At 55.4% G+C, this 15,028-nt stretch overlaps 5 protein-coding genes across 5 annotated transcripts; 3 read left to right on the top strand and 2 right to left on the bottom strand.

The window, feature by feature from the left end:
• Positions 1 to 108: 108 nt before the first annotated feature.
• Positions 109 to 2,695, bottom strand: CMQ_5782 (FAD linked oxidase; the record flags this gene model as incomplete). Its single annotated transcript, XM_014313369.1, has 4 exons — positions 109 to 512; positions 567 to 932; positions 1,196 to 2,189; positions 2,261 to 2,695. The coding sequence occupies 4 exons, from the start codon at positions 2,693 to 2,695 to the stop codon at positions 109 to 111; spliced, it is 2,199 nt and encodes a 732-aa protein (XP_014168844.1).
• Positions 2,696 to 3,409: 714 nt separating this feature from the next.
• Positions 3,410 to 5,461, top strand: CMQ_5488 (duf895 domain protein membrane protein; the record flags this gene model as incomplete). Its single annotated transcript, XM_014313075.1, has 9 exons — positions 3,410 to 3,617; positions 3,700 to 3,790; positions 3,855 to 4,009; positions 4,089 to 4,301; positions 4,356 to 4,489; positions 4,570 to 4,796; positions 4,860 to 4,931; positions 4,989 to 5,054; positions 5,122 to 5,461. 9 exons carry the CDS (start codon positions 3,410 to 3,412, stop codon positions 5,459 to 5,461), a joined length of 1,506 nt encoding a protein of 501 aa, XP_014168550.1.
• Positions 5,462 to 6,271: 810 nt separating this feature from the next.
• On the top strand, positions 6,272 to 8,823 carry CMQ_5597 (carbon catabolite derepressing protein kinase; the record flags this gene model as incomplete). Its single annotated transcript, XM_014313184.1, has 5 exons — positions 6,272 to 6,678; positions 6,805 to 7,640; positions 7,706 to 8,270; positions 8,352 to 8,476; positions 8,537 to 8,823. 5 exons carry the CDS (start codon positions 6,272 to 6,274, stop codon positions 8,821 to 8,823), a joined length of 2,220 nt encoding a protein of 739 aa, XP_014168659.1.
• A 1,918-nt stretch (positions 8,824 to 10,741) lies between these two features.
• Positions 10,742 to 12,452, bottom strand: CMQ_5669 (uncharacterized protein; the record flags this gene model as incomplete). Its single annotated transcript, XM_014313256.1, has 2 exons — positions 10,742 to 11,748; positions 11,804 to 12,452. The coding sequence occupies 2 exons, from the start codon at positions 12,450 to 12,452 to the stop codon at positions 10,742 to 10,744; spliced, it is 1,656 nt and encodes a 551-aa protein (XP_014168731.1).
• An 870-nt stretch (positions 12,453 to 13,322) lies between these two features.
• CMQ_5630 (uncharacterized protein) lies at positions 13,323 to 15,001 on the top strand (the record flags this gene model as incomplete). The annotated part of the gene is made up of 5 exons (XM_014313217.1): positions 13,323 to 13,661; positions 13,724 to 13,782; positions 13,851 to 13,915; positions 13,979 to 14,005; positions 14,433 to 15,001. 5 exons carry the CDS (start codon positions 13,323 to 13,325, stop codon positions 14,999 to 15,001), a joined length of 1,059 nt encoding a protein of 352 aa, XP_014168692.1.
• Between the last annotated feature and the right edge of the window lie 27 nt (positions 15,002 to 15,028).

The raw sequence follows: 15,028 nt of genomic DNA on the forward strand, positions 1-15,028 counted from the left end.
GTTTTTCATTATAAACGTATTTCCCATGTCTTCGGTGACACATGGACAGCCAACCTCGTTGAATATACCGCTAGCTACAAGCCGTGGCAAACAAGAAAACCAGATCCTCTACCACTTGCGCAGCTTCCACGATGCCGTCTCGGACCAGAGCCTTGCGTACCACTGGTGCAGCTCCTCGATCCACGGCGACATTGGACCCTTGGTGCCCACCACGTTGCCTTCGCTCTGGAACAGCACGCTCTTGAGCCGCAGCTCGACCTCCTCGCGTGGCTTGTCCATCGTCGCGCTGATCACAAAGAGACCGTCCGACGCGCGCGGGCCCTTGTTGCGTGGCGAGTCGCCGCAGCGCACCGTGATCGACGTCGGCGTCTTCTCCACCACCTCAAAGTGGTCCGTGATCACCGTGCCCTTGTCGTATGTGCTGGCCGCTAGCTCCTCCGTGTCCCACAGCTGGCTGGCTGTTTCGGGGCCGCGGTACTTGCTGTCGAGAAACTTGCGCTGGATGGCGTAGCCTGAGGGTGTTAGCGGAAGGCGAAAGAAAAGACAGAAAGGAAGAGGGAAATCACCATATCCACTCCATAGCCCCCGGCAGAACTCCAGCACGAGCGGGCCATCCTTCTGCAACAGCTCCGGGCGGATGCTCGACATGGGCAGACGCTTGATACACACATCCTGCGTCGCCGGGTTCCTCGCCGGATTTGTTCTCTTGTACACGCTCGAGCTGAAGATTGGATCCGACGGCGCCAGCGGCGAGATCACTGGGTTTCTGGACGCCAAATAGGCCGCTACCGTCGAGGTGCCGAGCAGACCGCTCACGATCGACGTTCGCTTGAATCCCATAGTCGCAGCTGTCGTAATGCAAGAGCTAGACGGCCGGCGGGGAGGATGAGTCTGGTAGAGGAGCTGCTGGAGCTGCTGGCGGAGAGAGTCGGCTAAGTTGGGCCGGTTTCCGACATTCGGTGATGCGGGGAACTCGATTGGCCGGCAGCCAAGGAAGAAAAAGCAGCGGTCAAGTCGAAAACAGACTAGTCTGCAACAGGCCTTCTCGTTGTCCTACAAGCACGTGATCCATTACACACCCGCCTAGGAACAAGGCTTCGTTTTCTGCGAGGCTGTAATTCTCACAAGTTTCGCTAGATCCACGCCACGTTATATTCAGGAAATACTGTAAAACTATCATACTATGTAGAGGTACCCTCCAAGCCCGTCTCGTTGTACGGACACCAGAAAATACCCTCGCCGTCCCAAAGCTTCTTGATCTGCTTCAGCTCGGCGATCCGTTCCCGGCTCTGCATCTCCTCGAGCGCGGTATTCTGCCGCATGTTGTTGACGATCGTCCGGGGCGCATCTGTGGCCGGTTGGTCCTGTCGGCAGATGGCCTTGAAGTCCCGGATAAAGGCCTCGCAGGCGGCGCCCGTTGCCGGCTCCGTATACGAGGTCATGGCCATAGCGTTGACGGCCCGGTTGCGATTATCAAAGGAGCGCGTTCGACCACGGCCCTCACGCTCGAGCTGCAGCTGTGCCGCCGTGCTGCAGCTTCCAAAGATGACGGCCGTCTGCCGCGCGTCTGCGTGTGCATCGGTGAAGGCGAGCCAGCGCTGAAAGACGGCCACCACGGCCGCGGGGCTGATTGCACGCAGTCGCGTCGATGCGATCTCTTTGTAGCCGCCCTGGCGATCAAACTTGGCGAAGCCCTGGTTCATATGCGCAAACGGCGTCGCGCCGGTGTCGGCCTTGACGGCCTGCGCCATCACAGCCTCGTCGAACAGGGGGGCCGCAGCGGTCAGGCCATCGTCCGCTGGGCCCATGTACGAGGCGCTCAACATGATCATCGGCGCAGCGGCCGGACCGCCGCCACGGACAAACAGCAGGACCGGACTCAGCGTCGGCGCCGGGTTCTGCAGGCGGGAGAAGGTGGCAGCAGCAACGTCTAGGCTTGCTGTCGTGAAGACCAGACGACGGTTCCAGATCGACCCGTCTGTCAGGCCGAGTTCGGATATCGGATAGACCCGGAGCGTGACCGACACGACGACGCCAAGGCCGTGGCCGGTGCCGCAGAGGGCGTGGAAGAGCTCCAGCTCGTCGCCCTCGGACGTCGCGCTGATGTCTACGGTCTGTCCTGTGGCCGTGACGACGCGGAAGGATAGGACGCTGTCGATGGCCATGCCGTGGAGGCCGACCGCGATACCCTGCATGTCCAGTGTCAACGTCGCTCTTGCTCGTCACCACTGTCGGCCGCCGCGTTGCCGTTCCATCTTACGTTGCCACCGCCTAGAACAAAGCCGGTATAGCCGACGGTATCGCTGTGCGGCCAGCTGGTGTAGAAGCCGGCGTCGGTACAGGCCTTCAAGACCTGGCCGGTTCGGGCGCCACCGCCGACAGTTACAGATGACGCTGCCGCGTCCAGGCTGACGGTGTTAAACCGCTTTAGGTCCAGATACAGCGTTTGTGCGCCGACAGGCGCAAATGTGCCGTTTCCGCCGCCGGCCGCCAGGAGACACAGACCCTTCGCCCGCGCATAGCTAATAGCGTCGACAATGTCTTTCTCAGACTCGGGGACGACCACCAGGGCTGGTGGCGCACTCAGGCCGCAGTCCGACCAGCGCGAGACGGTCGCTTGGGGCGAAGCCGCAGGATCCGGCACGATGACCTCGCATGTCAGCGCAACAGATTCTGCAGCTGCCGATGCGTTCATCGTGTGTTAGAAGAATAGAAGGAGAACAGCTAGAGGGAGAAGGCGGGCAAAAAGCACAAAGATTGGCTTCGTTCCCAATGTCAACGAGCTCACGAGCTGTCTCTAGGAAATCTCACACCATAGTCGGCTGCTGCGGAGTCGCACGTGATCAGAAGTCGCCTTATTCAGCCTATATGTAAGCAAGCTGGGAGAGTCCACTCGATGGTCTTTCAACGTGGCATCGGGTGTTTCTTCTGTGTTATCGGAAAGGGCCAGCTACGTATGTGACTAGGTCTTCGAGATAAGTCTTTGTTGTCACCTCTCTTTTTCTCTCGGCAAAGTAGGCTGCGAGACATCAATCCGTACGTTGTACTATAACTCGAAGCCAAGAACAAGAGCGAAGACCCGCCAAGGAAGGCCCCATATATCGTGCACCGGCCCGGTGCACCCCAGTCTAATGCGGGTGTCAGGAAGCGGATAATCCTAACATGGCAGTGTTGCTGTCAGTCAGCGTCCAGCGAGAAGCACTAGACCTCTGTGTTAGCGCTTGTGCAATTCGGATCCATACTATTGTCATCGTCCAAGGTCCGAGTCTTGTAAGATGGAAGAGTCTTCGTGTGCTATGATGGGCGAGACAAATTCTCGGGCGGGGGATCCGCTTGCACGAATGAGCATATATCCGCGGCGCCGTCTGCGTGGTATCGGCCTGAAGAAGAATAGAATGTTCAAACTAAAATGGCTGACAGAAAGGACGCTGAAGCTGCTGTGGGAGTGCCCGAAGACGTGCTGCCTGTAGCCTACGAAGACGAGGCGTCGGAAGACAACAATGCCGTCCGGATGGTCGAGATCCCCGGCAACAAATGGCTGAGGAGATACCGAAGCGTGGCTTTCCAGATGATTGCCATGGCCTTGCTCGCATTTTCCGGCCCGTCCATGAGCAATGGTATGTGGAGGCGACCACTCCTAGCTACGAGCTTCGTGCTCTCTCTCTCGTTCGCATCGCTGACTCTCGTCATCCGCTTCAGCCATCAGTGGCCTCGGAGGAGGCGGTCTTGCCACTCCGTACACGGCCAACGCGGCATCTGCCACGCAATATTCAACATCTGCCCTGATCGCGTCAGTAGCCTTCTCGTCTTCGCAGCCTCCTCCAGTTGTCAAACTCACCATCTCTCTGTCATAGTCTGTTCGGTGGCCCCATCGTCAGCGCCATTGGCATCCCTGCCGCCTGCATGATAGGTGGTGTTGGCTTTCCTCTGTCGGGCTCTGGCTTTTATGTCAATAGCAAATACGGCGTCCAGTGGTATCTGATTTTTGCAAAGGCGCTGTACGGCATCAGTCAGTAGAGCCCTCCTTTCTCGACATCCCTCGCTGCAATGACAAAAGTGATAGTGACTAATTGTCGTGTTTCTACTAGCTTCTGCCTTCCTGTATATCGCCGAAGCTGCGACTATGATCTCCTATCCCGAAGAGCACCGCCGGGGCTTTTACATCAGCATATGGGTGGCCATGCGCAACGTTGGATCAATCATTGGAGGGGCCATCACCTTGGGTCTGAATATCAAGAGAAAGGGAGGTGGCGGGGTGTCAACGAACACGTACTTGGTGTTTCTTGGCTTGGAATGCATCGGTAAGCCAAGCGAGCACTGGCTACTTTGTGCAACCACAAATCTGACTTCCCTAGGTCTACCTTCTGCACTGCTCCTAACCAAAACCCGCAAGGTCATCCGGTCTGATGGCTGGGGCGTTCCCATGCTCCCTAAAAAGTCGTGGAAACGAGAAGTTGTGCTGCTATGGGAACATCATAAGCAGAAGCGGGTATACTACCACCTTTCTACTGCACTCGTCCCGTTTTCTCTCTCCTGTCTTTGTTTGTATTTTCTGACATAGCCAATCAGACCTTGATGTTGGTTCCCATCTACATGTTGACATACTTTGGGGACGGTGTCTGGGGAACCTACGCCTCGAAACACTACTCCGTCCGTGCTCGAGCACTTTCCAACTTTGTCGGCCCTTGTTTGGCTGTTCTTATAAACCCGCTTTTTGGCAAGATCCTGGATATGAAGAATGTTCGCCCGAGAACCAAAGGCATGATTGGGTTCTGGGTCTGGACTCTTCCATCAGCGTAAGCTACTACCAGCGGATGGTTTTATCTAAATTCGGCTGTTTTATACTGACCACCGCCTAGAGCTATGCTCATATGGGTGATGATCAATCTCAAGTGGTTTGAAGGTCAGCCTAGCAGCCTTCGCCTAGACTAGTAAGTCACGTCATCGACTTGCGAGTAATACTACACAGACATACTGACCAATTTCAGCGCTCAACCTACGACTGCCCGATGGGTGAGGGCTTGGTTCCCACATCTGATCTACGTCGTCAACGGGTAAGTATTTTTACTTTCATGCTTGTTGTTGCCACTTGCCAAGGCTATCTGTGCTAACTTGTCCCAGTTGGATGTCTCAAACTCTTGTCTATTGGATCTTGGGCCAGTTCGCCTCCGATGTCGCTACAAATGCACGTACCGGTGGTGTGTTTCGCTGCTGGGAGACTGTCGGCCAAGCCGTGTCGTACGGTATCAACGCAAAGGCATCCAACAAGTTTATCCCATTTGGCATCTACATCGGCCTGTTCATAATTGCCGTTCCTCTTCTCTGGCTGATCGTCCTGGAGCTACCGACTGAGAAGAGAGTGGTTAGAGTGATTGACGACGAAGGGAACGCGGTTGGCGATCTTGGCACCGTGAAGCCTACTCTAGTAGAAGAGAATTCGACACGAGACGGTTCGCTCTGACTTGGGGAACAGCAAGCAGCTGCCACACAAAAGCACAGATATACTGGACGCCCTGGATAAGAGGCGATGTTGTTCTTTGTGCAGGCGTATAGCTACGTAACTATTCAACGGATCAACATCTGCGATCCAAATGGAAATATATTGTTCACGACGTAGTCGTTGCTACTGGTGCTGCCGCTAAAACCTCTCCTCTAGCAGCAATATAGTTCTATAGTTCTTAATATGCCTAAAGATATCCTACTGTTCAAAAGCCGGCACATTCCACAGCATTTATTTGGCATTTGTTTCGGAACAGGTGCGTCTTGGAGCAAGCCATGGCCGAGCACAAATAGCCGTCAACAAATCATTTGTCATGAAAACATAACATTCTTCAGCGGACTGCAACTGTTTTTAGATATGATTAAAAGGATAAAAAGGCTTCTCGCCCCCCCAGTGGCGATAGTAATCTAGACCTTTTCAGAGTAGTATTATGATGTGGCCGGCATTAGCATAGTTCGTGAGACAGTGCGATACAGTGTGTAGACCAATTATTAGAATTGCACTGTACTACCACCGTGAAGAGGGGCAAAGGAATGTTCTGCCACTGCTTCGAGTGACAGCAAGTGCACACGGCTGCTGGAATTCGTAGTTGGGCCACCAACGCTACTTCCCCCTCTTCTCAATTGCCGCCTGCCGTTTCCAGCCATCCCCGTCCAACACATCGTTTGAAAAGGAGCGATACTTTTATTCCAACCGACCTTCATCATCAACCTTGACAGGTCACCGCCAATTTTGCTCTCCCTTTCCCCGCGCACTCGTGCAGCCCCAGCCATGGGCCCCAGCCGGCTCGAAGACGAGGAGCTCTCCATTTCGTTGCCACGCTCTCAGAGCCGCCGCTCCCATACCACGCTGGCTTCCGGCCAGCCTCCGCCGCAGGTCAGCGTCACCGACTATGGCGCCGTCGATGATGCCAAGGGCCAGGGCAAGACCGGCACTCCCACGCATCTCCCCGACCGCATAAAGTCTACCGATGCCCGGCTCGACCAGTACAATGTCATCCGTACCTTGGGCGAGGGCTCCTTCGGCAAGGTCAAGCTTGCCATTCACAAATCGACAGGCCAGAAAGTAGCCCTCAAGATCATCTCGCGCAAAAAGCTCATCAGCCGCGACATGACCGGTCGTGTTGAACGCGAGATCGAGTTCTTACAGCTTCTGCGTCATCCCCACATCATCAAGCTGTGTGTACAGGTCTTTTTTCTCTTCCCATCCCTGACAGTCTCCATTGCCGCACAGCTTCAACTCCGTCCATGTCCATGCTTTCAGGCCTCCCCACGCTCACGATGCTGACAACCATGTCTGCCCAGGTACACCGTCATCAAAGACTCGAACGATATCATTATGGTCCTCGAATATGCCGGTGGTGAGCTGTTCGACTACATCGTCAAGAAAGGCCGCATGACAGAGCCCGAAGCTCGGCGTTTCTTCCAGCAGATGCTGTGCGCCGTCGAATATTGCCATCGCTACCGTGTTGTGCACCGCGACCTCAAGCCCGAGAACCTGCTCCTCGATGATAAACTGAACGTCAAGATCGCCGATTTCGGTCTCAGCAATATCATGACAGACGGCAACTTCCTCAAGACCAGCTGTGGCAGTCCCAACTATGCCGCCCCGGAAGTCATCAATGGCAAACTCTATGCTGGCCCCGAGGTGGATGTTTGGAGTTGCGGCGTCATTTTGTACGTCCTGCTCGTCGGCCGCCTACCCTTCGATGACGACCACATCCCCAGCTTGTTTGCCAAGATCGCCAAGGGGGCGTATATTTTACCCTCGTGGATGAGCCCTGGTGCGGCCGGCCTGATCAAGAAGATGCTTGTCGTCAACCCCGTTCAACGTGCGACCATTGAGGAGATCCGGCAGGACCCTTGGTTCCTGGCTGATTTGCCCGACTACCTGAAGCCCCCGGCCGAACCCTTCTTGAACACGGGCATTGATCCGGATAAGGCGATCAGACCCAGCGACATTGCACCACATGCATCTGCCAAGGTACAAGAGAAGCTTCACGACGAGGTGACCGAGAAGATCTCAAAGACAATGGGGTATGGAAGGAAGGACGTCCAGGAGGCGTTAGAGGCCAACGTGCCTTCTGCCATCAAGGATGCATACATGATTGTTCGGGATAACAAGCTTATGCAGATCAACCGTGAGCCGCCACCCCCTTGGGAAACATCTTGGCACCCGAAACTACTTGCTAACAAGCTCGAATAGCGACTCTAGGCGCCGACAACCCGTACTTTGCATCGTCACCAACAGAGAACACGACCTCCAGCTCCATCGCCATGAACATGGCAGGAAGTGGTGAGCTAGATCCCGGCGCCAGCCCTCTGGGCATGTCATCTAGCCGGTCTATCAACTCGAACAGCACGAGCGCCTCGCCAAGGCCTTACGTCTCAAAAGTCGGCGTTCTTCCTAGTAGCTTGCCGGCCTACCACAAGGATTACATGGCTGGCAGCGGGAACATCATGGAGACCCCCTCCTTTGCCGACCCGCCTGCAGCAACACGAACATTGGCCGATCAAGAGGAAACATCTCGCCGCCTGCGTCCTCACTCCCGCAGCCAGATCCGCCTCGACGAGTCCAGCATGAGACCGCAGGGTATGACGCCGGTCAATCCTCCTAAGAAGTCCAAGCAGGTGCGGTGGCAATTTGGCATCCGGTCGAGGAATGTGGCGTGGGACGCTCTGCTCTGCATTTACAAGGCATTGAACCGACTGGGCTGCAGTTGGGTTGTCGACGAAGACTTCAACAAGTACAGTAACGAAGAGGACGATAAGTGTGTTACAGCCCCTCGGACAACCACTCTCACGGTGCATGTAGTATGTCCTGTTGTGCTAACTTGTGGAAGTCGATCCAGAGATGGAAGCGGCAGCTTTGACAGCTACAGGGGGTCTTCCCAGAGAAACAGCAGCTCTGACATCACAAAGAAGTACAAGTTGCCTGCAGACCCGTGGCACATCCAAGTCCGCTGGGAAACTGAAGGTATTTCCCATACCGAAATAACGACCAGGCAATGAAGGGCATGGCTAACTCTTTTCACAGGTATTCGCCGATCAGCAATAGGAACGAATGTGGCCACCCCCGAAGAAGTGGAGGCAGATAAGCTCCTGGTGCGAAAGACCGAAGACGACAGCAAGATCCAGGTGGTGGCTATGCGGCTGGATATCCAAATCTACGAGATGGAGCCATCTGTCTATTTGGTCGACTTCAAGTGCAACGGCTACGAAACAGCGGAAGGTCACATTCTGGAGGAGAAAGAAGTGACAAGCGCTTTCCCGTTCCTCGATCTTGTCGCTAAGCTCATTCTCATGCTGGCCGATGGCGAGTAACATTGGTGTTTCTTCAGACGTTTCTCGACACGTTCATCCACTTGTGTTTTTTTTACAGTCTATTATTTTTACGCATCGGGGGTTCATGTGACACCCCATTGTTCGTTTCACTTACAGGTAGGATATAGAATATACCTGCAGACTGCCCACGGCGGGAGGGACAAATCGGTTGGAGGGCTGGGTGACGGAGCTTGTGTTTTTGAAGCCGTGTATCAGGCAGAACGCGGCTTCAGGCGTTTCGTGGGGAGCCAAGGTCATTTACTGTAGTTTAGGGATACCTCTGGTAGAAGAAATGGTTCGGAAAATTCATCTTTTTTCACCCAACTTTGTACGTGGCGGATGTCCGTCGTAGCCGCCGAAAGGGACTGTAAGCTGTAGACAGCAAACGGTCATGACAGCCAACATTGGGTCTCTCCTTTCAGCATCGTCTTTGGGCGTCTGCTTATGTTACTACAAGGGTCTTGGTATCTGCACCAGAGTGTCTGGCCCACGTCAAACCCACGCCTTTCTCTGCTTCTTCTTTGTCATTTCCAGTGCTTTTCAACTCCTAATTCCAGTCTGAGGGGCTAGGGTTTGTTCCACGGTCTACAAAACTCCTCAATCTTCTGCAGTCTGGTAATCTAATTCCATGTATCGCAAGACACTCTCCCTATCTCTACACCCTTCGACCTCCTGTATTCTCGTGCTTTTCCGTTATGCTTCCTCTGGTAGCTCTCTTATTCTTGGCTATTCTAGCTGTCACCATCTACAACATCATCTATCGCCCATTGGAATCACGAATTTCGTTTGTCAACAGCAGCCGCATACGTAATGTGAAAATCAGCCAAAGGCAAGCTGCTCAAGACAGCGAAGACATAGAGGATCATGAGCTCCTTATGGGTGAAGTCCCTGATACGCCCTCTCTCCTCCATACCTCTGTCGATGGGACTCCTCCAATCGAAGATGCCAATTCCGCTCACTCTTCGGAGGCTCCGGACATTGATGACTCCAGATCCCTTGTAGGCAGGTCACTCTACTTCGATAGAACGCCTACAAACACAGAATCGTCCTATGGTGCTGTTAACGACTTCATAAAACACGGAGAGGATCCCGAGCTCCCACGAAACTTCCCTGTGGGTGCAGACCGAGAAGACTGGCTGATATTGTTTGACGACAACGGTATCTGCAATGGGCCAGGCTACAGGGACCTGACGCACACTATACCAGAGCCTGGTGGGTGGCACATTGCACATCACACGTTAGAGATTATCACTTCCGAATACGGAACCGTGCCTGAGAACGGATACGACACTGGCCAAGGAGACGAGACGGCCGCAGGTGTGTTGATTGATACCAGGCTTGGCGACGCAACGCCTCCATCGGCGACGGACAGCGACTGCGGGCGTGATGCAATCCTGGAAAAAGTATTTGGGGGGGCCCTGGTGAGTCTGCGAATCAATGTCCTTAGGGGCCAAACGGACCACCGACTAGGAGAGGGTAGCGTAGAGCTGCTGCCTGAAGTGAGCTGCTAATACCGTTAGCCCGACTTTCCCACCGCCTGTGGAGAAGAGGATCCGGTGGATATGCTCTCGCTGCAGCTGTTTCACCTGCGTCTGTCGTATCGCGAATGAGCGCCACGGGCGAGGACGGCCTCCAGGGCAGGACATGCCGAGCTGTGCCAGCTGCTTGCGAGTCTTGGCCTCGGCCCAGAGACCAGTTTCGTGGGTCGCGCATGAAATATATTGGGGGGGCGGATGTCGGCATATACCCAAGAGTTGCTCCCGATATCTGCATTGGATATCCGACAACGTGTCTTGCAATAGTGGTGCCATGTCAAATATCTGTGACCTGTTCTCTATTCGAGCATCAGTATCAGGCCACTAATAGCCGTTGTGTATTTGGTTCGTCTATTTCTATCTCTGGCCAGGACGTTCTCTCTCTACTTGGTGGAACCTGAGCGAGTTCGCAACTTCGTCCACCCACTCGTCCCGGCAGACCTGACCTTCTCCGGCCGTCGGCTCCTAGGGCTCACGTCCATTTCGGCCAGCGCCAGGGTGTCCTCGAGATCTGTAATTACCGACGCCACGCTCTCCACGCCAAATAGCCTCCTGTCGGGAGCACGGCTGCCACCGTTTTGCTGACCGCCCTTGGACAAGACACCGTCCTCCATGTTGTTGTGATCGTCTGCAGCCCAAGACTCGTCGTCGAGAACTTCCCAGTCAGGAAGCGTACTCTCGCTGCTCAGCCTGGTCTTCAGGCGGTCGGCGAGACGGTTTGGACTCGGGAGCTTGAAGGCCCGAATGACGTCGTCACCAAGGAAAGTGTGAGCCGTTCCGTGAGAGTAACGTCCCATCATTGTGGCAGCCTTACCAAACTCGTTTATTTCTCGGCCGCCTCCAACGCCGCCATCGGTCTGGCGCATAGTCCCCCCAGGAGACGCCGGCGTGGAAGACGTGGAAAAGATGCGGCCGGCCGGGTTGTTGAGCAGCTGGCTGCCAATTAGCAGATTGTACAGGTTGCGGCCGATATTGAAGACGTCGTCAAACGACGACCTTTCGCCAATGGGCACGCCCTGGGATCCACAGGCCCACGCAATATCGTATGCGAGCAGGGCGACGCCCTCCAGAAACATGGTGTGTGACCAACTGTCCTCTTTGGAGAGGACAGGCAGCTGCTTGTCAATGTAGAGCGGCCGCGCACGCGGCACTCGCTGGAACGGCTCGTGGTCTCGGCCGGCGGCGTGTGACGGCTGAAAGGTGGCGGTGCCGGGAAACGGCACGTCACCGTGTGAGTATGATGAGGAGAGAGAAAAGATGGTCGGTCGAGGATAGTCCCGATGAGGGAGCGTGACTTCGGCCGGCAGCCGGATAGACAGGTAATGGCAAGCTAGCATCAGAATATGTGTGACGTGGCCGAGGCTCGTGGAGATCACTTCTGGCTGCAAGTCTGCACGGCAGATGGTCAGTAAGAGCAAGGATAAAAGCTAAAGAAGAATGCGTACTGCTCATAGAGTAGGGATTGACAATCTCGCGGCCGCCAATCTCGTAGTGAACTGTGCTGCCTCGCTTCAGCCGGCGAAGGCCGTATAGCTTGGCAGCCTCCATGCATAGGAAGCCGCGGGTAGCAGCCATAGCGTCATAGCTACGGTTCCACTTGAACCGGGTCATGGAGATTGAGCGCTCGACTTCGTCCTGCATGCGCGACCGCCGGGTGGCCGTGCCGTTGGAAGCTGCCGCAAGATCGGAGCGCCGCCGCCGGTTGGTGTCTTTGCGGCGCTCGAGCTCGCTGCGGGCGGCCTCGAGGTCGGCACGCAGCTTCTCAGCGCGCTGCACCACGTCGTTGGTGCGCTCGAGGATTTCCTGCCGCTCGCATTCCCAGGCGTCGAGCCGGCTCTTGGCCGAAAGCGCATCGCGCTGCTTCGGCTGCCGCTTCAGCTGCTGCTGTCTCTTCGCCGGCGGCTTCTCATCCTCTGCGTCCGCGGCCGACGACAGAAGCAGCTCGCCATTCACCTGCTGCTCCAGCTGCTCATTCTGGATCAGCGCAGCCGCATGCGCCAGCCGGTGCTCATACAACTGGTTTCGGGCATCGATAGGACAGAGAAAAGGCAGACGCTGGGCATGGTAGTGACGGCCGCAGATATCGCAGTTCATCTTCCACAGAGGGGAGGACGGGTTTTATCCCGGGAGAATGCACAGGATTCGAATGGAGGATATCGGTCAAGGCTCGAGGCGCACAACCACAAACAGACGCAGAGCCACGCCGGTGGCCCTAGTTCTGCCAGTCCTTGGTCTCGATCCGAGCAGCAGCGGCAGCATATCCAACCAGCGACGGAAAAGGGGGGAGAGGGCGTGACGATAGAAGAGTGGTGGCGACGTGCAGCTGCTCGATGGCAGTCGATGGCGGAGCGATGGCGGTTGATAGTGGTGGATTGTTCGAGTAGGGGCAGCTGACAGCCTGGAATGAGTAATGAGGAAGTACAGGCAATTCACGTCAGGCATTGGCGAAGGAAAGACTGCTTCAGCTGTCAGCTGGCCAATCAGCGCCGCGGCTTGCTTTGAATGCTCTAGGCTCCAGCAGTGGCCGCTATCGTATTAATACCCTTCGACTGGCGGGGCATTCAGAGCGCCACCTCCCCCCACCCACCCATTAACCCCTGCTGTGACGCTAGTTGTGCTTGCTGTAGGTCATCTGACAGCGCGTCTGCCGAAAACAGCTCTTCTCCATAATCAGTGCATCCACAAAAGTAGTTCCCACGTTTGGGCATCCAGATACGGGCCAGCTTGGAACCCAGTCAACCACGTCTGATTCATGCGTCTTCCTCTGTGCTTCACTGGGATAGGACCATGGCCTCAGGATCTGCACCGTTGCCCTCCCGCGCATCGCCGACAAAAAAACCCTCTGAGGAGCTGCCATCGCGGCCAAGCCAGCAACGCCACGACGGCAGCGACAGCAGCAGCAGCGGTAGCGACGGCGAAAGCGACAACGGCAGCGACCACGCCGGCGCGACAGGGCCGTCTACTATGACTACTGCCGACGTTATTGCCAAGATAGCGGCCGCTGAGATGGTTCTCGACAACGGGACCACAGCGTCGGCTGCCCGGGATCTGCGCGCCCAGACACGCACGCCCGAGCTCCAGACGAATCCGCCCAGCCAGAGCGACGGCAACGGGAACCGCAATGGCCGCGGCCGACCGATTGGCCAGAAGGCCTCGATCCTGGACGCCCAGCATCCTCCCGGCACCCCGGGCCACATCCCGCCGTTTGACTGGGACGAGTTTGAGGCTCGCTACGAGCAGGCCCTGGTCGAGATGAACGGCGAAGAAAAGGAGCTGCTGGAGGATTTCGACCAGCTCGTAAACGTGCGCATGGCCCACACAAACCCCTTCTCTTGCTAGTGACCGGGCTGCTGACCTGTCCGCAGTACTTTAACGTGTGGGCGACTGCCGCGTCTGCCCACGACGACGAGCGGGCCGTAAAGCGGTATGCAGCAGTCTTCTGTCTCTTATATTCTCTCGTATCAATTCTAACACTACTCTCTGCTTTACCAGTCTACAGACGAGGGAGCGATACGTCAAGATTGCCGAACAGAGCCTTGGTCAGAGAAAGCAACACCGTGAGTCCTCTGATGTCCGCTCACATAGCCACATTATTTGTCTCACCGTCTAATCACATACAGTCACCGAAGTGGTCCGCGCCTTTCAGAGTGCGCTGGCTTTGCTAAGCCAAACATAGAGCCTTTTGACAAGGTCCCAGGTTACATGGTGTCTATGGCGTTTCCCTTCAGCAAGCCTTCCTCATCTTTTTCCGGCATACCGCTGTATTTCAGAACCTCCATAGTGCTCTCTTTATGTAACACGATGTTATCAACTCTGCCGGACATGAATAACATTCAATGCTTTTCGCCGTGAGATAAAGGTCAGGCCAGCTAGATGTCTCACGTGATCGAGCGGATCCCTACTTAAGCTCCAGCAAGGCAGGTCTGCTCCAATAGTCTCCTTAATCCTCATTTAAATCGAAATGGCAACATACTTGAAGTTCAATGTGCCGCAAATAACACAGGTCAGCTTTTTCTCTCCGAATGATCATATACTCCGTAGGTGCACATTCTAACACATAATTGAAACAGGCAGATCTGTTTGCCTTTCACGAGGCTCACTTCTCCGGGCATGCAACGAATGACTTCAAGACCACATTTCTAGATGGAGAGCGTCACGGTACACGCGACCATTCCCACCCCCTTCTCGACACATTCGATGAGCTTGTCGACGGGGAGGGCGGAGATAACGATGAGAGTGGCTGGACGACCCAAGACCTCACGCCTCTCAATTTGATATCTGGCCAGGAAGGAGCTTCAGAGATTCAGTGCTACAATCTATATGCTGCTGATGGCGAGGTTTCGGAGTCCTTTCGAGAAACTCTTAGCGACGACGTACCCTTGATGGACGGCGACAGTACTAGCGAAGCCCTCGGCGATGCCGCAGGGGGACTCAAAATGACTACCTCCCAGAAGAAAAGGAGGAGGCGTAAGAACAACAGCAACAACACAAAGCGATACCAGGAGAAGCCTGACTTGCGGAAGCGAACATGGGATGTTGTGGACAGCGGTCTCGGCAGCCTGGATTACGATGATATGGAGCAGCGCCAGGCTTCGTGTCTAGTGCCACCACAACGCCGGCAAGTTACATATGACGATGACTGATGCCAATTTGTGAGTATTTTCCATACT

This window comes from Grosmannia clavigera (genome assembly GCF_000143105.1).
Source record: "Grosmannia clavigera kw1407 unplaced genomic scaffold GCSC_89, whole genome shotgun sequence".
NCBI lineage: Eukaryota > Fungi > Ascomycota > Sordariomycetes > Ophiostomatales > Ophiostomataceae > Leptographium > Leptographium clavigerum.